Source organism: Carlito syrichta, unplaced genomic scaffold (genome assembly GCF_000164805.1).
Source record: "Carlito syrichta isolate Samal-C Ts95f unplaced genomic scaffold, Tarsius_syrichta-2.0.1 Scaffold303527, whole genome shotgun sequence".
Classification (NCBI taxonomy): Eukaryota; Metazoa; Chordata; class Mammalia; order Primates; family Tarsiidae; genus Carlito; species Carlito syrichta.
Genome location: NW_007247623.1, coordinates 92775 through 116532, shown reverse-complemented (window position 1 = coordinate 116532; position 23758 = coordinate 92775). Strand labels below are relative to the sequence as shown.

The 23758-nt window shown below is 39.7% G+C and overlaps 1 protein-coding gene across 2 annotated transcripts in view; it reads left to right on the top strand.

The window, feature by feature from the left end:
• MTMR10 (myotubularin related protein 10) overlaps positions 1-23758 on the top strand; it is a 54684-nt gene that overhangs the window by 23205 nt on the left and 7721 nt on the right. The window contains exons 7-13 of one of the 2 annotated variants that reach the window (XM_021712634.1): positions 4075-4087; positions 12541-12720; positions 15472-15559; positions 15642-15730; positions 18722-18852; positions 19897-19966; positions 20840-20910. In XM_021712634.1, coding sequence (XP_021568309.1) covers positions 4075-4087; positions 12541-12720; positions 15472-15559; positions 15642-15730; positions 18722-18852; positions 19897-19966; positions 20840-20910 — 642 coding nt within the window. Of the gene's footprint in view, positions 1-4074; positions 4088-12533; positions 12721-15471; positions 15560-15641; positions 15731-18721; positions 18853-19896; positions 19967-20839; positions 20911-23758 lie in introns of both variants that reach the window. The other variant, XM_008058631.2, reaches the window with a different exon arrangement.

The following is a 23758-nucleotide window of genomic DNA, read 5'->3' as shown; positions in this document are numbered from 1 at the left end:
AGAGTGGGCATCCTTGTCTTCTTCCAGTTTTCAGGGAGAATGTTTCCAGTTTCTGTCTGTTTAGCAGTATGCTGGCTGTGGGTTTCTCATATATGGCTCTTACTATTTTGAGTTATGTTCCATCTGTGCCTAGATATTCCAGAGTTTTTATCAAGAAGCGGTGCTGGATTTTATCAAAAGTTTTTCTGCATCTAATGATACGATAATGTGGTTTCTGTTTTTACATCTGTTGATGTGTTTAATTTTGTTTATGATCTTGTGGGTGTTGGACCAGCCCTGCATCCCGGGGATGAAATCTACTTGGTCATGATGGATGATTTTCGAGATGTGTTGTTGCGTACAGTTTGCTAGAATCTTGTTTAGAATTTTAGCATCTATGTTCATGAAGTATATTGACTTGTTGTTCTCTTTCTTTATTGGATCTTTACCTGGTTTGGGTATCAATGTGATGTTAGCTTCATAAAATGATTTGGGGAGAGTTCCATCTTTCTTGATTGCCTGGAATACTTTCAGTAGCCTTGGTATCAGCTCCTCCTTGTACGTTTTGTAGAATTCTGTTGGAAAGCCATCTGGCCCAGGGCTTTTTTTCTTTGTAGGTAGTTTTCTTATGACATAGTCGATTTCCTGGGTTGTTATTGGTCAATTTAGGGTCTCGATTTCTTGTTTCAACTTGGGGAGGTTGTGTGATGTCAGAAAATTCTCCATCTCCTTTAGGTTTTCAAGTTTGTTTCCATACAAGTGTGCATAGTAATATCTGATAATCTTTTGTATTTCTTTGGGGTCAGTTGTGACTTGATCTTTTGCATTTCTGATTGTGTTTATTTGGGCTTTTTATCTTTTCTCTTGGTCAGTCTAGCTAGGGTTCCATCAATCTTGTATATCCTTTCAAAGAACCAGCTTTTGGTTTCATTGATTTTTTGTGTTTGTTTTTTTTTTGTCTTCTATGTCCTGAATTTGGGCTTTTATTTTGGTAATCTGGATTCTTCTGCTGGAGTTAGGATTTTGGTGGTCTTGCTTTTCCAACTTCCTTAGGTTATTTGTTAGACTGTTAACTTGTGATCTTTCCATTTTCTTCATGTGTGTTCGTAGAGATATGAATTCCCCTCCTAGTACTGATTTCATGGCGTCCCAGAGATTCTGGTAAGATGTTTCTTCATTTTCATTTGTTTCTAGGATTCTTTTCATCTCTGTTTTGATTTCTGTGTTGACCCAGGAGTTGTTCAGCATCATGCTGTTTAGTATCCATGTCTTTGTGGGTTTTGGGGGTACTTTGTTGGTATTGATATTTATTTTTATTCCACTGTGGATGCATGAAGAAGGTGCATGGCAGTATTTCAGATTTATGAAATTTGTTAATGTTTCATTTATGGCCAAGAATGTGGTCAGTCTTAGTGTGTTCCATGTGGTATAAGTAAAATGTATATTCTGTAGTTTTGGGTTGGAGTGTTCTGTGGGTATCAATTAAGTCCATTTGGTCAAGCATCTCATTGAGGTTCTGGATCTCCTTGTTGATTTTTTTGTCTTAATGATCTTTCTAGGGTTGTTATGATAGTGTTAGAGTCAGTATCTTTCTTTAGTTTACCTAGAAGCTGATTTATGAAAGTTGGTGCTCCTATATTGGGTGCATATATGTTTAGGATAGATATTTCTTGTTAATGGATTGATCCTTTTATCATTATGTAGAGACCTTCTGCATCTTTTTAAATTTTTGATGGCTTAAAGGGTATTTTGTCAGATATTAACAACACAACTCAGCTGGGTGTGGTGGCTCAAACCTGTAATCCCAGAACTTTGGGAAGCTGAGGTGAGAAGATTGCCTGAGCTCACAGGTTTGAGAACAGCCTGGGCAACTTGGCAAGACCTCATCTCTAAAATAAATTTTTAAAAATTAGCCAGTCATGGTGGCACGCACCTGAACTTCCAACTACTTGAAAGGCTGAGGCGGCAGGATCGCCTGAGCCCAGCAAGTTGATGCTGTGGTGGCCATGAGCATGCCACTGAACTGTAACCTGGGCGACAAAGTGAGACTCCAATTCAAAACAAAACAAAAAAGATCGCAACTCGTACTTTCTTTTGTATTCTGTTCACCTAAAATTTTGTTTTTCACTCTGAGTCTGTGAGTGTCCTTTCTGGTGAGATGAGTCTCTTGGAGACAGTATATTGTTGGATCATGATATTTTATCCAATTTGTCATCCTATGTCTTTTCAGTGGTGCATTTAGTCCATTTACATTCAGGCTAATTATTCAGATGTGAGAGTTTATCCCTGTCATGAGGTTCTTATAGAGTTTGTTGTTGTTGCTGTTGTTTGTTGACTTTCTTTTGATTTTTGGGTTGATTTCATGTGTATTTTCAGACTTTCCTGCATTCTTTGGAAAGGGCATTGTCGTTCTTTTTTTCCTTTCTTCCGTGTTTAATACTTTCTTAAGTATTTCTTGTAGAGCTGGTCTGGAGGCAGCATAAGCTCTTAGGAATTGAATGTCTAGGAAGGATTTTAATTCTCCATCACTGATGATAGCTGGACAGATAATTCTGGGCTGAAATTGTTTGTCTTTGACAACTTTGAGATTGGGCTCCAAGTTCTCCTAGCCTGAAGTGTTTCTGTAGATAAGTCTGCTGCTAGTCTAATCGGTTTTCCCCAGTAGGTAGTCTGATCTTTCTCTCTTGCTGCCTTTAGGATTTTTTTCTTTTCTACCTACTTTGTGTAGACAAAGTACTGAGTGTCTAGGAGTTGGTTTTCTTATTTGTTGTCTTGTAGGGGTTCTCTGAATCTCTTGTGTTTAAATGGTCGCGTCACTGATGAGGTGAGGGAAGTTTTCTTGGATGATTTCATGGAATGTTTTTTAGGGTGGTCTCTGTCTCTGTCTGCCTCTGGGATTCCAGTTAATCTTAGGTTCGGCCGCTTGATATCATCACTCATCTCTTACAGGTTTTGTTCTGTCTTTTTTTTTTTTTTTTGAGTTAGAGTCTCATTGTCCCCCAGACTGGAGTGCAGTGGCTGCTCCTGGCTACCACAGCCTCGACCTGCTGGGCTCTGGCGATCCTTCCGCCTCAGCCTTCCAAGTAACTGGAACTACAGGCGCTACCACACTCAGCTAATTTTTTTGATTTATTGTAGAGATGAGGTCTCACCAAGTTGCCCAGACGAGTCTTGAACCTGCGGGCTCAGGCAATCCTCTCACCTCAGCCTCCCAAGGTGCGGGATTACAGGCTGAGCCACCGAGCCCGGCTTGTTCTGTCTTTTTAACCTTCTTTTCTATGTTTTTAACAGTTTGGGTTAGTTCCATATTTTGGTCAAGTTCTGAGATTCTTCTGCTTGGTTAATTCTGCTTTCCATGTTTATCAGTTTGTTATGTCATTAACTGTATTCTTTATTACTGTTATCTCAGTTGTCAACTCCTTTATTCTTTCCTTTTGTCTCTCTTCATTTCTATTTATTCTCTCTCTTAATATCTTGATATCTGGGTTTGTAGTTTGGGACTGGTCATTCTAGGGGCTCTTCATTGTTTGAGTTCCAAAGTCTTCATTCTCAGTGGCTGTTCTCTCAGGTGTCTGCGTGAGACTCATATTCTTCCTTTGGTTTTCCTTCATTTGTGTAGGTTTTCCTCCCCCCCGCCTTCCCTTTTTTTTAACCTCTTTTTTTATTCTGTTGTTCAGTTATGGGGGTGTAGCTTTTATTTCTGTTTGCTCAATCTCTTATTCTTCCTCATGCAGATCCTCTGGCTTTCTTCAATTCTGAAGTTGGACTAAGGGTGGGGACTTTTCTTTTTGCAGTTTTGAGATTTAATTAAAGGGGAAACTGATTCAGAAGCTATCTGCAGATCCCAGTATCCGCTGTGTGGGCCCCCTGGAACCCACTTCCCACCATCTTACAATCTGTCAGTGCAGTGGGGGTGTCTGTTTGCTCCCTGAAAGAAAAATGAGGTAAGGAAAAGAATGGAATAAAAAGCACAATCCCATTTGTAGTAGCCACAAAAAAAAAAAAGAAAAAAGAAATACCCCGGCATCTTTCTAACCAGAGATGTGAAAGACCTTTACAATGAAAACTACAAAACACTGCTTAAAGAAATCAAAGGTGACACAAACAAATGGAAAAATATTCCATGCTCATGAATTGGAAGAATCAACATTGTTAAGGTTTTCTTCCTACCCAAGGCAATCTACAGATTTAACACAATACCCATTAAATTACCAGCAGCATTCTCAGACCTGGAAACAGCAATACAGGAAGTCATATGGAAACATAAACAACCATGAATTGCCAAAACAGTCCTCAGCAAAAACAACAAATCAGGAAGTGTCACACTCCTAGACTTTAAACTTTATTATAAAGCTACAATAATCAAAACAGCCTGGTATTATAGACCAAGGGAATAGAATTGAGATTCCAGAAGCAAAACCTCAATTTCTCAACCAACTCATTTTCGACAAAGCCTCCGCCACCAACCCACCACTGGGGAGAGGAGAACCTATTCAGTAAATATTGCTGGGAAAACTGACTGACCACATTAGAAGATTAAAACAAGACCCCTACCTATCACCATATGCAAGATTTAACTCTAAATGAATGAAAGACCTAAACATAAAACCTCAAGCTATAAGAACCTTAGAAAATGCAGGAGACACCCTTATGGAAATTGGAGCTGGCAACCAGTTCCTGGTCAAAACCTCCAGTGCCCCTGCCATAAGAGATAAGATAGACAAGTGGGACCTCATCAAACAGACAAGCTTCTACAAAGCCAAAGAAACCATCGAGAGAGCAGGGAGATAGTGCACCGGCTGGAAAAAAAATATTTATTGACCAGGGCCTAGCTTCTGAGATCTACAGGGAACTCAAATATGCCAAAAAGATAAAAAACAAACAGCCCCATTACAAAGTGGGCAAAAGAGATGAACAGACACTTCTTAAAAGAAGACATACGAGCAGTCAACATATACATGAAAAAATACTCAGCCTCATTATTCATCAAAGAAATGCAAATTAAAACCACACTGAGATACCCCCTAACTCCAGTCAGGATGGCCATCATCAATAACTCAAAAAAACAACAGATACTGGAGAGGAGGTGGGGGAAAAGGGAGCACTCCTACACTGTTGGTGGGAGGGTAAGCTAGTACGATTTCTGTGGAAAACAGTTTGGTGATTCCTAAAAGATCTAAAAATTGACCTTCCATACAACCCTGCAGTCCCCCTACTGGGAACATACCCAGAGGAATTCACATCACTCTATGAAAAAGATACCTGCACATGTATGTTTATTGCAGCATTATTCACAATAGCAAGAACATGGAACCAACCATGCTGCCCATCAAAAGAGGACTGGATAAAAAAAAATGTGGTACATATACAGAATGGAATATTACACAGCCATAAAGAAGGACAAAATGATGAACTTCACAGCAACTTTGATGAACTTAGAGACTATAATATTGAGTGATCTATTACAAAAACAAAGAACTGAGTATCACATGTTCTCACTCGTAAGTGGACCTTGAACAACTATCGTAATACTATAAGGAATTGGTAGTTTGAGAAACTGCTAGGGGAGGACAGGGGCATGATTGGCAGGAGTGGGAAACTGCCGGGAGTGGGGAGGGCACACCTCATCAACAAGGGTACCTGCATAATGAATAGTTGTATAGCTAAACCTGAATTGTACCCCACATATGTAAAATAAAAAGTTTTTTTAAAAAAAGAATTGAACTGAAGATCAGCATTTGTTCAAAGGACAGGAATATTCTAGGCATTTTTTGTGTTAGTAAAATAGGTTTTGTGACAGCCATGACATTACCACGTAAATATCTAGATGATCATGTAATTCTGTACATTCTGTTTACATACAAATGTAATTTTGATAACTTGTTTTTTAAAAATATTTTAAAAAGAAACAGTAAAACAAAGAGATCATATCTCCAGTTAGCCTCCTGTGGGTTAGTGTCTGTGCCTTGACTAGCTGACTGAAACTTGTGTTCTCTCACTATTTAATGAAGAAAAATAAATCAACTGGGTATTTATGATAAAAAATCCATTCACCCCAGCATTGTTTGGGTCTTACAAGTTATTAATTGTAGTAGACTTTTATGTTTTATTACTTTAAAACATATGGTAATAATTCTAACCTGTATAATAAAACTATATTCCAGTATCTCTATGTTATAAATACATTATAATGTAGTATCAGCACATAGTATCTGCAGATGCATGTAGTGTAAATACATTTTTCATTACTTTAAAATGTACTTAATACTGTGGAGTTGACATGAAAATAATATCTTGCAGAACAACTTTTACAGTACTATAGTTACAGAGATTGGATAATAAAAGTGTTTGTAACTTAATTTTTCTTATCAAAATGTATATAATTGTAACTTAGGCTTGAGCAGTACAGTTTTTTAAAAAGTTTATTCCTTAATATAAAGTAAATTCACTTATTGTCTAAGAGTGTTATTGATCCTGCACTATTATTCAAATAACCACTCCTCTGGGTCATCAGGAGGCTACAGAGCAGTGTTTATCAAGATTATCTTTAATAAGATCTCACCCAAAGTTGGAAGAAAGAAGCTGAAATGAAAATTTCAAGAGGTACAAGAGTTGTAGGAATGGGCCTTTGATTCCTGCTTAAATTTGTTTATGATACAGACCAGTTCTTTGTGTTCCTTTTTTCCTGATAGCAGTGATTCAGTCCCATGTACAGATCTATAACTTTTGCAGTAATGTAATGACTTGGACTCAGCAAATACTATAAACTTTGTTATGCAATTGGTAGCCTGATGCCTGGTTATATTACTTTTCGCATTTCATTCATTACTTGTGAGCATCTCTGGTATATAACACTTAAATTGTTTATCAACCCATAAGTCTTCTACTACTTAGTTTTTAAAATTTACATAATTCCTCTATTTCTTCTCATAGAGCTTCTTGATAAAATTTGATGATGAATACTTAAAATATTCAGGAATACTTTTTTACATTCTTCAGACTCCTCCTTTGACAGTGTCATAAACATAACACTGACCATAGTTTTCCTCATAGGGTAACATCCTTTAATATCCTTCCATACTGTTATAGAAGCATACACTGCATCTTTAAGATCAAAAGAAACCTGAAATTTCCACACACTTCAGTCAGAGTTCATTAATTTGTGTGTGAAGATACCCAGTAATCCACTCTTGAACTCTTGATGACATGTTGATTCATTGACTGGATTAAAGAAGTCCTTTTTGCAGGCAGGTAGGTGAAAAAACTGTTCCACAAATAAGATCCAAAGTTGGAGGAGCTCCCTGCAATTACCCAAGAAATGGAACTTTTAGCTGGCCTTAGGCATTTATGGTTTTCATTTATGTCCAGCATTACATGAGTAAAGACCTCTCAAGATTTCCACCGTCATCCAGATCCCATCATCCAGATACTTCTATGCATCCCTGAAGTCCAGCAGAATGTGATAGCACCTCCCAGCTTTGGATCCTTGCTGTGCACAAGTACTGCAGGAGGCACTAGCACAAATGAGAACAATGAACCTGTGTTTGCTCTTTAAACTTAAAAGAAACCACAAGGACTCTGTTTTCATGAGTCAGGTTATTACTGAGAAAATAATGTCAAAACACATTCATTTTTGTTATAAAATTGATAGGATAGCCAGGCTCGGTGGCTCAACCTGTAATCCCGTGCCTTTGGGAGGCTGAGATGAGTGGATTGCCTGAGCCCGCGGGTTCGAGACCCGCCTGGTCGACTTGGCAAGACCTCATCTCTACAATAAATCAAAAACTAGCCAGGCGTGGTAGCGCACGCCTGTAATTCCGGCTACTTGGAAGGCTGAGGTGCAAGGATTGCTGGAGCCCGGCAGGTCGAGGCTGCGGTGGCCGGGAGCGGCCACTGCACTCCAGTCTGGGTGACAGAGTGAGACTCCAACTCAAAAAAAAAAAAAAAAATGGATAGGATGTCAGGTTATGCTTCTGAACTAAAAAATGGAAAACTTCATGAAGTTATTGCAGCCTCAGTGTCAGCAACTCTGCTTCATGACAGACAGTGTTCACAAATGCTGTGATGTAATCTAAAGTTGTGGTGAAACTTCACATCACAAATTGTACATTTTTGGGGACATTTCTTTTGTAATTTTATCCTTTTTATTAACTTAGATCTTGGCATTGGATTTTCTTTTAAGTGCTTATTTGGGCTGGGTACAGTGGCTCACACCTGTAATCCCAGCACTTTGAGAGGACAAGGTGGAAGGATCTCTTGATGCCCAGCATTCAAGACCAGGTTGGGCAATATATAGCAAAACCCTATCTTTACAAAACATAAAAATAATTAACCAGGCCTGGACATGGTGGCATGACCCTTTTGTCCCAGCCATTAGGTTGATGCAAACATTCGTAGCATTTGTTTTGGGCATGGCAACACTTGTGTTGGGAGTTTGTTTATTATTTGTCATTTAGAGTGACAATGTTGTGCTTGTGAATACACCTTGTATTTTGCAGATTTGAAGAAAATTAGTACTATTCGTGGTCTAAAGAAGATGGAGTATCAAGTGGAAAAAAACAAAAACTTTTGACATATTCTTTTCTTTGAGTTTAATGGACAAGTAGAGGCAGGGAGGCAGCTCGAAACATTTGTGCTGTGTTTGGGGAGAATGCCATCAGGGAAAACACAGCAAGAAAATGGTTTGGTTGTTTCACAGAGGGCCACTTTGCCCTGCGATCCTCCACATTCCTCAGGAAGATCATCGGGCTTTAATGAAGACCATTTAAACGCTTTAAACCATGATGATCCACATTAACCAACTCGAGAATTGGCAAATGTGATGAACTGTGACCAACTATCGTGCGACATGTGGATTCCATGGGCAAGTGAAGAACACTACGAACGCATGCATGAACCCAATTCTTTGAATACTGAAGCAGGAGGAGCACTTAAGCCCAGGAAGTTAAGACTGCAGTGAGCTATGATCACACCACGTGCTCCAACCTGGGTGACAGCGAGACCCTGTCCCAAAAAAATAATGCTTATTTGAAAAACATGGTTACACACTTCATGTAGGAACTTTTAGTTTGTTGCTTTTCATTTCTTTTAGGACTGTCAGTGTAGCTATAAACGATTGTGATCGATCCTCCTGTCTCTTGATTATTGGAGTTTCCAACCAACCACATGAATCCCTTAGTGACATGGCCATATTGGCTCTGCCACTGGCCCACAAGGTCACGGTCTCCCAGTTAGGAACACTTTGTTGACTCGCCTCACTTGAACTTATTAATGATCACAGTTCTCTTTGTACTGTTTTCCTTCTTTATGACTTCTAATTTCTGCAGTATCATCAAAATGAGAGGCTTTCTTTTCATATATTGACCACTTTTATTATCTATTCTGTTGCTTGAGTCCTGTCTAAATATCAAGGGGACAATTAAGTGGAAACTGTCTTAAATAACCTCAACAGTCTAGGATTAAAATTCTAAACTGTGTCACTGAGGATAACCAAGGTCAGGAGCATGTAGTATCAGAGTCTGTATTGTAAAACCTTAGGTAGCTATCCAGGAGCCAAATCTCCCTAAGATGACCTACTTTGTTATTCTGTTGCTGTAGCTCCTCACAGTGATCCACTTACAGAGCAGGTCACCAGTGTCAGGTCTTTGGGATTTTTTGGAAAGCATTAGAATTTCTTGACTTTAAAGCCAGATTGCGTATCTGTTACACAATTCCATAATGAGTCTTGCCGAAGAAAATATAGAGCATATAAAAGACCTAGTCCCAGTTGTTGAGAAATGTACAGGATCTGAACAAGAGAAACCTATTAAATTGCAACCAATACAAGCTCCTTATAGGTATTCTTACTTCATGTTCAGAAAAATTTGAGATAGGTCTTCAAATTTGGCTGGAGAAACAATCTCATAAACAGCACATTGTTAGCCTGGGTTATTAAAGTCTGCAACTCAAAACACTAAAAAAGTATTCAGTTTTAGATGTTCTGACAGAGGTATGCCATCAAACTATTTACATACCTCTTAAAATTTTGAGTGTGTTCTCTATACTTCTTTTTTGGTGGTGATTGTCTTATTGTGTGGCTAGGATCTCCAATTCAATGTTGAATAACAGTAATATTGACAGGCATTGTTTCTGTTCCTGCTTTTAATGAGGTTGCTGTTTTGTTATGTGTTTTTGATAAACACCCTTTATCAAGTTAAGATTTTCTTTTATTCTATATTTGCTAGAGTTTTTTTTTATATACAGGTGTCAAACTCTATCAAATTTTTTTGCACTCACTAAGCTAATCACATAGGCTCTTTTCCCCTTTAATTTAGTTAGATGGTGAGTTACTTAGATTTTATAATATTGAATCACTTTCTGTGTTATGCTCTGGAACACTATAGATTGGGAATTGCCTGAAAATTCCCTGCAGGTTTTGCATTCTGGAGCGATCATACATTCAAGTCTCCCACACACTTTTTAATTGTTGTGTTACCCCAGAGAAGGCACTGACATGGGAGTGGACTCCAGGATATGGGCTTAACATTAGCGTTTTGATTCTTAATCAGCTTTGTTAAAATGAGAATCACTGGATAGTTCTGATGCCACTTGCAGGATTCAGAATTCCTAACATGGTATGTAAAGGCCTCTCATAATCTGGAGCCGCATTGTCCAGGGATAGAAGTAGGACAGCCACTAACTGCATGTGGCTTGAAACATGGCTAGTGCAACTGAAGGACTGAATTTTAAGTTTTATTTAATGTTTATTTCATTTAAACTTAAATGAGCATGTGTGGCTAGCAGTTACTCTTTTCAGCAGCACAGATCTAGAGGCTAAGCCCATCTAACTTTGCAGGCTCACTTCCACCTGTAGCTGTAGTTGTATTTAACTACTTGATGTTAGTCAGCTGAGCCATGTTTTCTGTGTACTTTGCCCAGCATGCCTACCTCCTCTTCTTGCCAGCCCCCTTGTCACTTTTGTCTCCTTCCTTAGGACTCTGTTCAGATGTGGTCAAGCTGTGAAGCCCTTGCCCCAGCCTTTCTCCCCAGTGCAAGCCAGGGGTCTCATTTTCTATATTCTCATTGCACTCAAACATCTGGCACCCTGTGATGATTATAATTGCTCCCTACAGTCTTGTTGGACCTTCAAGATAGAGATCATCATCGTGTTGCTCTTCAGCCCCAGCACAAGACAGAAAATGTCTGTCTTACACCAGGAGTTAATCAATAATCATGAATAAATAGGCATGGCATGTTCATGGAACAACGAAGGGGTTTGTGTGGCTGTAGGCGCCCGTGGGGACTGAGACTAATGGGAGATAAAGGTCAGGTGAGGGACCTCTAAGGCCACGAGGAGCCATTTAGGTTTGCTTGCCTCAGTTGGAAAGTGAGTATAATTGAAGTTTGGGGCAAGGAACTGGCATCGCGAAAGCACCTTTTGAGGGACGCGTGTCTTGTGGTAAGCTGCTGGCTGGTTCGCGGGCAGCAGAGCCCCGTCGGGGATGTAGGCTGGACACTTGCCACACTTGCAGTCTGCAGCCATGAGGCACTGGGCCAGGATGGCTTAGGCCATCTGCCACTCCAGATTGCCTAGGTAGGCATGAGTCACAAATCTGGGTTGACTACTGGGCAGCTTCTCTTTTGTAGTCACTTTGCAAGCACTCCCGAGGCTATGGGCATGCTCCCAGAGGACAGCAATACTCCCTTTCAGAGAAATTACTTGATTTAGGCTAAGGAAATTCCAGGCCCGCCCTGCTGAGATCTCCATGTGGGACCAGCACTCTAGCAAGCACAAGGAACCTTGGGCTTTTTAACATATTTTTTATTTTAAAATTGTGGGGTACAGTTAAGGGTTAGGTATACAAAGATGCATTGTGCAGGTACCCTTGTTGATGAGGTGTGCCTTGGGAGCTTTTCAAAGGAAAATCGAGTAGATAATAGAAAACTAGGACTTTTGTAATGAACAGATAGTTGAGAAGTTGGTATTAGAAAAATTAAAGATTTGGGGAGCTTGAGAACAGATGATTGTTGGGTGCAAAATGTATGGAGAAAATGAGCAAATGATTGGATTTATGCTACAGTTTGGGACAGGGAGATGAAGGAGGGCCAGGAATAGTTTCTGTTGGAACAATGGGAGTGGAAGAGAATGGCAAATTAAGGAGAAAATAAATGGAGAGGAAATATGGGGAGCAGGCATTCTTCCTCATTTGGGAAGGTGATAAGTAAAAAGAAGGAAGAAACATGTATACATAGAACTAGATTGGTCTGGCATGATCAAATGAAAATCTTTCCTAAATCATGTTGACCTGCTTATGTTTGAAGACAGAGGAAATAGAGCCAGTAGAAAGAAGGAAAAAAATTGAGGTGTTTAAAAGGAGTTGGGAAAGAGCTGGATAAGGAAAAACGAAATGGATTATTTTTAGATGGAAAGGGCAAGACGGTTCTTGAGAGACTTGAAAGAGGAGTCAAGGAGGAAATTCCATATGAGAGTATGCATGTGACGGATGCACGGAGAGGAGAGTGCTGGGTGGAATGTGACTGTTAAATAAAATTAATCGTCTTGCTTTTTCCTACAGCCAGCACAGTTAATGGAATTCCCTCAGGAGATGGAGGAGAAGGAGGAGGTGGTGGAGCTGGTGGTGGTAGCAGCCAAAAAACTCCACTATTTGAAACTTACTCAGATTGGGACAGAGAAATCAAGAGGACGGGTGCTTCTGGGTGGAGAGTTTGTTCTATCAACGAGGGTTACATGATATCCACTTGGTAAGTCCAGTTTTAGTGGTGTTATCTATATCTGGAAATGACTTCCCTATGACGGCTGGTCAGACACTACTGCCCTTGATAACTTTCCAGTTATGGTTACTGGAATATTAGTTTTTAATAATCTTTTGATTAATCTTTTGTTTTAAAGATCAGAGCCTTTTAATAGAATCACAGTATCCACAGGAAGATGCTGACAGTAATTCCTTACTGTCGTCAGTCATTTGGTCAGTGTTAGTTTGCATCTTATGTTGTAACTGTGTTTTACAGATGATTTATTCAGATCAGAATCCAAAGTCTTCACATTGAATTTGCTTGATGTCTCTTGGGTTTAGTGTTGTTTTGTTTGCTTGTTTTTTACTTTATTATAGAGATATGGGGTACCAGTCAGGATTAGGTAATGAGTGGTTTACAAGCAGGTGAAGTTTGGTCCTCTATCTTTACCTCACTTCACCTACTTCACCTACTTCACCTGGTTTAGGATCTGGTAGCCTCAGTGAGGGTACATTCCCTCCCTCTTCTCCCTCCCTTGGCAGTGTCCCACTAGAATGCCGATCCCTTTCTTCTAATGTTGTGATAAATGTTCAGGACCTACTTATAAGTGAGAATATGTGGTATTCAGTTATTTGTTTCTGTGATAGATCACTGAGTATGATGCCACAGAGTCCATAATTTTGTCCTTCTTTATGGCTGTGTAATACTCCATTGTGTTTATGTACCACATTTTTTTTTATCCAGTTCACTTTTGATGGGCAACAGGGTCGATTCTATGTTTTTGCTGTTGTTAATAGTGCAGCAGTGAACTTGCATGCACAGGTGTCTTTTTTGTAGAACGATTTGTGTTCCTCTGGGTATATTCCCAGGAGGAGAATTGCTGAATCATATGGAAGATCAATTTCTAATTCTTTTAAAAATCATCACACTGTTTTCCACAGAGGCTGTATTAGTTCACACTCCCACCAACAGTGTAGAAGTGTTCCCTTTTCCCAACATCCTCTCTAGCATCTATTGTTTTTTGAGTTATTGATGATGACCATCCTGACTGGAGTTAGGTGATATCTCAATGTGGTTTTGATTTGCATTTCTCTGATGATTAGTGAAGCTGAGCATTTTTTCAGGTATCTGTTGGCTGTTCGTATGTCTCTTGGGTTTTTTAATCTACAGCAGTCTCCTTCCACCTGTTTTTTACTTAACTATTTATTTGTTGACTAAACCAGATCACTTGTTCTATAGAATTTTCCACATTCTAAATATTGCTGGTTTTATCCTTATGGTGTCCTTTTACATGTTCCCCTGTCTCCCATATTTCCTTTAAAATATTAGTTAGGGGCAACCCTTTGGGTCTTCTCCCACGGTGGGAGCTTTTCTGTCCTCTCAATAAATCCTGCTTTCTCAAAAAAAAAAAAAAAAAAAAGTTAGCTAGACTAGAGGCTTAATTGGATTCAGGTTCAGTGTTTTTGGCAAGAAAGTTCCATTAGGGGGTGTTTGTGCCTCCTGTGGGGTCACATCCCACTCCAGGCTGGCTCACATGGTGTCTCTCTTTCTCTCATTGTGATGCAGGCTGGCCAGTGGCCTTAGAGGGTGTCAACCAGGTCCACCAATACAGAGTTCCCCTTTCATATCATGAGTTTAGCTGTCAAAAGTAGTTTTTCATCAGAAGTAGGATCATTGCCTGGATCTGTTACTTCATTAAGGATTGCAGTTACTTATCTTGTGGTTCTGTCATCCTTCTGCTCTTTATCAAACTGTTCTCGTACCAGCTCTTTAGACCCCTGTAATATAGTTCATATAAGAAAAGCAATATAAACATCTACTTTTTTTCCTTTACTTACCACTTTTCCAAATAGTGAGCTAGTTCCCTAGAATCCTCTAACAGTGACCAGGAATTTTTCTTTTTAATTTGCTTAATGTCATTTAGTACTTATTTTTTGGAATGTCTTATTTTAAGATCATTGAAGCAGAGTGCCGTAGCTCACGCCTGTAATCCCAGCGGAAGCCAAGGTGGGAAGATTGCTTGAGCCCAGGAGTTCAAGAACACCCTGGGCAATGTAGTGAGCCCTTGTTATACCAAAAACAAAGCAAAACAAAACAACATCGAAATCCTCTTTAGTTCTTGCAGATAAGCACCTTTTTAGGATTAAACAAAAGAAAAAACCATGTATTAGTGGTTGATCCTGTACCAGGAAATTCTAGGAGTTCGGTTCTGGAAAGGTACCATGGAGCACGTTTCTTGTGTCTTCTACTTCCCCTGGAGTTTAACCTTCCTGGCTGGCTTGCTCTGGTCTATGTGCTGAGGAGGAGCATGTGACAGGACCTGCCCAGCCACACGGAGGGAAGGAGAGAGAGAAGGAGGATGTCTCCAGGGGCACTGAGCTTGCCCACCAGTACTTGTCTGATCATTGTCCTAGAGACAGAATGTGCCGTTTAGAGATGAGAAGGGTAGAAGAGGGAGTTAAGAAGAAGGGAGCTGGTAGAGAACAAAACTGATTTGTTTTTCAGAAACTTACATGTTTGATTCATATTCATTTTGGAAAATATTTTAGATGTCTTTGGATTTTTCTCATTCTGTAAGTTTAAATTTTGTGAGAATTGACCACATCCCACATTTTAGACTGAGATGTCACCATGCAGTTACCAAGTGGGGTGCACATTAACTGGGGATACGTATGTTTAATTATATGGTGTCTGCAGGAGCACACTGTTCCCATGTTTAGCACAAGACTCTTATGTACTATCTGTTTTTCTCCCTTCCAGCCTTCCAGAATACTTTGTAGTGCCGAGTTCTTTAGCAGACCAAGATCTAAAGATCTTTTCCCATTCTTTTGTTGGAAGAAGGATGCCAGTAAGTGATTTCTGTTGGATGTCATGCATGCTGATATCTGTTGTTTCTGCATAGTTAAGTGAGGATTCTGCCTCTCTCCTAGCTTTGGTGCTGGAGCCACTCTAATGGAAATGCTCTTGTGCGAATGGCCCTCATCAAAGATGTGCTACAGCAGAAGAAGATTGACCAGAGGTAATTGAGAAATGGTCATTGTCACTTTAGACAGTGGTACTTGTCATGAATAAGTATAGTAAGTTCCCTGCTAATTGACAAGAGCTAGCAAAAGGCATAGTCTTATTAATTAATTAGCAACATATATTGTATACAAGAATTGCCATTTTGAAAAGAATGTGAATATATTAAATTTAACTAACATTTAAATTATATTGAGTATAATTTAATTATTTGGTTTAAAAGACACTTGAGGATTTTACATTGTTGACATCTTGCAATAATGCTTCCTTTAACATAACTTTCTAAGTGCAGTGATATCCAGTTGAAATACTTCAGGAGAAATCAAACTTTCCTGATAGTTCAATATGTCTAATTTAGGACTACAAATTCATAATAGCTAGAACAGTGGTTTTAATTGGCCGTTACAGGTAACTTTGGCACCATCTGCAACAGTCATCAGTAACCTCTATGGCATTCAAGTAGGAGGCCTTTTCAGTCATGCTCACAGCAGCATGCAACACTGTTGGTCACTCTCTCCTTGAAGTCTTCCAGGCCCTTGGCCCCTGCTTCTCTGCACTCTCCCTTTGGAGCTCCCCTTCATCGCTGGCACTGTGTGCCTTCTGCAAACCCACCTTCATCTCTCCTGACATCACAGAGAGTCTCTTGAAGGCCATTTCCTCTTTATGTTTTGTATTCCTTTCCTAAAGACAATTCCCGTAGGCTGGGTGTGGTAATTCACACCGGTAATTCCAGCACTTTGGGAGGCTGAGGTGGGAGAATCACTTGAGCCCAGGAGCCTAAGACCAGCCTGGGCAACATAGCAAGACCATGTCTTTATAAAGAAAACCCCAAAAAGTTAGCCAGGCATGGTGGCATGCACCTCCCAAGTGGCATCCCAGCTACTCGGGAGGCTGAGGGGGAAGAAACACCTGAGCCCAGGTGGTCAAGACTGCAGTAAGTCATGATCATCCCACTGCATTCCAGCCTGGGTGACAGAATGAGATCCCTATGAAAGAAAAATAAAGTTGCTCCAAGGCTGTGGCTTTAGTAACACATTTATATTTCCCATCTAATTTGGTGTCCTCCACATGGTGATCTCAAAAACCCTTTAAACGCATTATGTCCAAAAACAAACTCAAGGATGTGGCCACTATGCCTCTCCAGCCTGTGCTCAAAAAACGAGGTCATCCTTGATGCCTTCCTCTTTGCTTCCTTCTCCATCTCCAGGCCCTCCTCATGTTTTGTCACTTCATTTTTCAAGAAGCCTTCCACCCCCATGAGCTTCACTCCAGCTCTACCCCTGCCAAGATAAATGTTATTTCCTCCTTCCACGTCCCCTCTCCTGGCTGGTCTCCTGGCCTCCAGCCTCTTGGACCTTCCTGATGTTTTCCATCTCCTGACATCTTCCCATGCTCTTTCCTTCTCCTGGGCTGCCTCCTTAGGCACATTCAAGAACACCCTCCACTCCTGCTTACTTGACAATCACTCATTCTTTATATCTCAACCCAAACATTACTTCCCCAAGATAAGCCTTTCCTCACCTCCAAAACTAGATCACAGGTATAGGTTCTCAAGAGCTCTCAAATGTTTTGTTATGGCATGTATTTCAGTTTTTATATATATGTATTAGAGTTTGCTTACTGCCTTTTTTACTAGACTGCAAACTCCATGAGGTGAAGGACTATGTCTGTTTTGTACACCTGTGTATACTTAACACCACGGAAGCACCCATGATTTTTATTCAGTACTTGCTGAATAAACCAGGAACAAATGATCAGATCTTAGAAAACAGGCTCGGAGAGTCCCAGAAATTGTATGTCAGACCATTGTTGGTACAGCCAGATCTTAGGTTTTTTGCCCTTAGCAACAGAACTAATGAAGCCACATTTGTTGAAGCAAAGAATAGTCAAGTGACCCTCAAATGACCATACAGTTTTCTGGAAAAAAGGGTGATTGTAGTTCACCTGAGTCCATATTTTCTGTGGATTTTAACTTCACCTTAATTACATTAGAGAGTAACTCTCTGCTGTGTCATACTCTAAGCCTTGTTGTCACTAACACGCATGCTAATGAAGTGCTTCATGAGGGATTTTGCTGCCAAAGGGAAGATTGTGGCACTGTTGGATGAGTCAGTTATAAAACCTTATAACCAGTGACAGATTCAGTTATTTAATTTATTAAGCTAAGCATTATTTTTTGTTTTTGTCAGAAAAGCTTTTGTGTTTTCAGCTGTCCTTCATAAGTAGGACAGATTCTGTTTATCATACCTCATCGCCTCACCTTTTCCCCTCAGGCGTGTCATCTGGCCTCCCCTAGGTTTCCCCAACAGCCAAACTTGTTTTCTACCACATGGCCTTTGCATAACTGTCCTTCTGCCTAGAAGACTGTCCTTCCAGATGTCTACATTGCTTCTGGTCACTTGGGTTTCAGCTTCAGTATCATCACAGAGCAGCCTTTTTTGACCATGTGACCCTAAGGTAGCCTGAAGTCACTTGATTGTATTATCCATGGCCTTCACCACAGCTGTTATTTTCTTGTTCATTACCCTGTACTGGGTGTGGCAGCTCACACCTGTGATACTAGCACTTTGAGAAGCTGAGGCGGGAGGATCGCTTGAACCAGGAATTTAAGACCAGCCTAGGCAACACAGCACGGCCTTGTCTTTACCAAAGAAAAGATTAGTCGGGTATGGTAGCGCATGCCTGTAGTCCAGCTACTTGGGGGGGCTTGAGATAGAAGGATCACCTGAGCCCAGAAGGTTGAGGTTGCAGTGAGCTGTGATCATGCCACTGCACTCCAGCCTGGGCAACAGTGAGACCCCGACTCAAAAAAATATATATTTATACCACCACCACCAAAATGTCAACTCCATGGAGACAGAGACCTTGCCTGTCTTGCTCATCCCTCTTCCCCCACTGTTAGAACAGTACCTTGACTTATAGTAGGTGTTGAAGAAATACATGTTGAAGAAATAAATGAATAGTGACTAAAGGCTTTTGTCTTTATTAGGATTTGTAATGCAGTAACTAAAAGTCATCCACAGAGAAGTGACGTTTACAAATCGGATTTGGATAAGACCTTGCCAAATATTCAGGAAGTACAAGCAGCGTTTGTAAAACTTAAGCAACTGTGTGTTAATGGTAATTTCATTTTTATTTTACATCTGTAATGAATGGAGGATACAGAATTGTATGAGACATGTCAGGAAAAGTGATGCTCCTTAAAAAAACGGATATGCATGAGGAGCCTCATTGCAAATTATGTTTTATTATATGAGAATTTCGGAACCTCCTAAGGAAATGAAGTTAAAACTGCCTCTTGTTTTGGAGGGGGGAAATGAACCTATTAAATTTCCTTCAAATCACAAAAGGTATAGTAGAACGCCTTTATAAAAGCATCTGCTATGTAGAGCACTGGATGACCTTACAAACTTAGTAAGATTTTAATACACACAGTTCTATTCTGAGACAGGTGACTTCACTCTGTTGTTAAACAGAAACGTGTTTTACCTGTTTGAGCAAACTCTTACCGGGTGGCTTCAATATGGCATCTTTGGGCTAAAGTGGGTCCTTCAAGAGAGGGACCTCCTGGGAGTCAGGAGAGGCAACCTGGCAACAGGTCTTGGATCGACAGGGGGCGGTGGAGGCTTGACCAGAGAAGATCCTGGCAGAGGGGGCACAGTCAGGGTGTTGAGTGATCATCCATACTCAGGCAGGACAGTGAAGGTGGCTCTGATTCTTGCAGTGTCAGCTACCAGGCCATATAAGCTGTGTGCAGAGGCAGCACTGACAACGGGAGAGGAAGAGAAGCCAGGAAGGCAAGACTTGCTGTATGGAGGCCAAGGGTTGGGGCCTGGACAGCTGTTCACAAAGGTCGGGTGGGCCAGAATCAAGAAGGGGAGAGCGAGAGACCTGTCAGAGTTGGTCTGACTCTGAAATTTCCTTGAAAGAGCCAGAGAGAAGATGGATGCCCAGGGCAGTGCTTTGATGTGTTACAGAATTATAGCATGTCTTTTTAGTTGTTTACTCTGTTTTTAAAGTGAAAATTCTTGACACTTATTTAAAGGCAACTTGTAAGTATTAGAAATTGTGATATATCTCTTAACTCTGGTATTGATCATAGAAAATTAAATTTAAAAAACCAAAAAAAAAAGGATGTGTGTATAATTACCATATTTATTACAGAGCCTTTTGAAGAAACTGAAGAGAAATGGTTATCTTCACTGGAAAATACTCGGTGGTTGGAATACGTAAGGTTTGTACAACTTGTTTCCTTTTTTTCTTTAACTTTTTATTTTGAAATAATTACAGACTCACAGGAGGTGCAAAAATAGAGCCATATAGTCTTCACCCAGCTTCTCCCGGTGGTAACATCTCACATAACTAGAGTACTGCATCAAAACCAGGAGACTGACATCAGTACTGTTGATAGACCTTACTCAGATTTCATCAGTTTATGCATGCTCGCATGTGTACACGTGCATGTGCTCATAGAGCTGTGCGGTGTTATGGGCATAGAGTCATGTAACCACCGCCACAGTCAAGGTATGGAACTGTTTATCACCACAAGGCTCCCTCCTGCTGCCCCTTTTCTAGCCGCACCCCCAACCCCATCCCTGTCCACCAGTAACCACTCATCTCTTCTCTGTCTCCCTATAGTTTTGTCATTTCACAAATGGTATATAGGTCAACCTCTTCCTTCTTATAAAGTGTGAATGAATTTCCCTGATATAAAAATTACAAAACATATTCATTGAAGAATCTTATAAATACCAAAGAAATTCGTAGAGATTGAGAATACAGATGTGCATAGATGGTCCCCTACTTAGGATGGTTCCACTTAGGATTTTTCAACTTTACAGTAGTGTAAAAGTAGAAAGCGGAACTCGGCAGAAAGTGGAACTGTCCTCTCTTGATGCTGAGCAGTGACAGGAGCCGCAGTTGCCAGTCATCTGTGAACTTTTGACTGACAGTATGTTCAGCTTACAAGGGTTTATCAGGATGTAACTCCATCATAAATCAAGAGCATCTGTATACTGAAAGATTCAATTTGCTTGATTTCAAGTACTTAAAATATGTTGGTAATAGAAATCTTATTTTTAACACTGTTTTTCTTCTTTCTTTTCAGGGCATTCCTTAAACATTCAGCAGAACTTGTGTACATGCTAGAAAGCAAACATCTCTCTATAGTCCTTCAAGGTAATTAAAATAATTCTGAAAACATCATGACCACCATGCCAGCCAACCCTGGTAACTGCTCATCCACATTTAAGTAAATTACACCAATCCTAGCTATCTCATTTACTACAGTACCATCAAGTACACTACAGATCTCGCACATCATTTGAGTCAAGCAGTGGTGCAAAGATTGCAGACAGAAGAATAGAAAGGAGTCCATTTTTTACCCTGTATTAAATCCTTCTTCCTATTTTATGGGAAGGGTGGTCATGTTCCTTATTGGATTAATACTTAGCATTCATCTTGGCAGGGCATCCTTTCTCTAATCTTGCTGACTTTCTAATTCATACAGATTTGTTTTAGTGTAATCATCTGACACATACTAGATTGTGTTACCCTAAGGAAACAGTTAGATAACATTAAATTGAACTGAATAGCCAATAATATGAATTTTGTCTCATATTTGGTAGGGATAAACTGCAATACAAAAATCTTTCAGTTAAGCATATACTAAATATATATTAAATAACTTTACAGGTAATAGAATTGCTGATTTTACAGATAAAGTTTAATAGACCCCAAACTACCTTTTTTTAAGGGCCCTCTGTATCCATGGGTTCTATAATTGTGGATTCAGCCGAGGAGCTAAAGTATTCAGGAAAAAAAACCTTTTGTCTGTGTTAAATATGTAGAGACTTTTTTACTTGTCATTATTCTCTAAACAACTTGGTATAACTATTTATATAGCATTTACATTGTATTAGGTGTTATAAGTAATCTAGAGATGATTTAAAGTATACAGGAGGATGTGTGTAGGTTATCTACAAATACTACACCACTTTATATCAGAGACTTGAGCATCCGTGGATTTTGGTTTCTGAGGAAGGTCCTGGAGCCATTCCCCATGGATACCACGGGACAACTTATTTAGGTATATGAATACAGGATACTACTTAAGCTTGCACAAGTGTTTTTAACAGCTGTCAAACTTCACGAACTTTAATGAGGCAAAAATATTTAGAACCCTTAGGGAAAAGAATAGTAACGTACCATATGAGTACGTAAAGTAACACTTAACTGATGCAATCAGAGCAGGTTTAATTCACAAACGCACACAAAAGTCTAATCATCACATAATTAATTTCCTTCTCAACCAGTGGTGTTCTCATTTGATTGGAAAGCCCTACTTATCTTGAATTTCTCCACACGTAAAAGGCAACAAAAGTAGTGCTGAGCCTGCATTTTACTAACATTTTTTTTAAGAGTATATTTTTAAAATCATTTACTTAGCTATAATTTACATACTATAAAATTCACCCATTTTGAATACACAATTCAATAATTTTTAATAAATATACAGAGTCCAGCTTTAGAAATTCCCAGCTCCAGACAATCACTCATCTACTTTCTGTCTCTAGATTTTCCTTTTCTGGATATATCATATAAATGGAATCATTCTCTATGTGGTTTTTTGCCTCTGGTGTCTTTCATTTCATATACATGTTTTTGTATCAGCAGTTCCTTTTTATTTCTAAATTGTATCTCATTGTTTCTAAATACATTTTATTTATCCATTTACCTGTAAGTGAACATTTGAATTGTTTCCACTTTTTTGGCTGTTGTGAACTGTGCTGCGGTGAATATTGACATACAAGTCTTTTGGGGACATGTATTTTTATTTCTCTTGGGTAGATTCATAGAAGTGGAGTTGCTGACTTGTATGGTACATCTACTTTAAACTTTCTAAGAAACTACCAAACTATTTTCTACCACGGCTATACCACATTTTCCTTCCTTTAGCAGTGTACAGGGATTCCAGTTTCTCCACATTCTCATCAGCACTACTGTCCTTAGAATCCTTCTAGTAGGTGCAAACTGGAAACTCACTGTAGTTTTCATTTGAATTTCTCTAAAGTGTTTCATCATATTATCTTTATATATTATCTTTATATAAATTATCTTTATATATTACATAAATTATCAGTATATATTCTAGGTACAGGTTCTTTATGTCCTTATATGGTTTGCCAGTATTTTCTCTTAGTGTGTGGCTTTCTTTTCATTTTCCTTTAATTTTCTTTTTCTTTCTTTTTTTGAGTTGGAGTCTCACTCTGTCACCCAGACTGGAGTGCAGTGGCCACTCCCGGCCACCGCAGCCTCGACCTGCTGGGCTCCGGCGATCCTTCCGCCTCAGCCTTCTAAGTAGCCAGAACTACAGGCGCATGCTACCACACCTGACTAATTTTTTTTTTATATTGATTGTAGAGATGAGGTCTTGCCAAGTTGCCCAGGCGGGTCTCGAGCCGGTGGGCTCAGGCAATCTACTCACCCCCAGCCTGGCTTCTTTTTCTTTTTTGGGTTAGGCTCTCAGTCTTTTACCTAAGCTGGAGTGCAGTGGCAGGATCACAGTTCACTGCAGGCTCAAACTCCTGGGCTCAAACGATCCTTCCACTTCAGCCTCCCTAGTATTTGGGACTACAGGTGTGCACCATCACACCTGCCTAATTTTTAAATTTTTGTTGTAGAAACAAGATCTCACTGTGTTGTCCAGGCTGATCTCAAACTCCTGGGTACAAGCAATCCTCCTGCCTTAGTCTCCTCCCAAAGTGCTGGGATTACAGACGTGAGCCACCACACTCATGTGCTTTTCATTTTCTTGATGCCTTTTTAAGTATTTTGATAAAGTCCACTTTAATCCTTTTTCCTCTTATTTGTTTTTGGTGTTATATTCAAACTGCCTAATTTGAGGTCATGAAGATTGTCTCCTATGTTTTGTTATATAGAATTTTTATAGTTTTAACTCTTACATTTAGATCTGTGATCCATATTAAATGGATTGTTGTTTCTGTTAGATCTGTTGAAATTCATT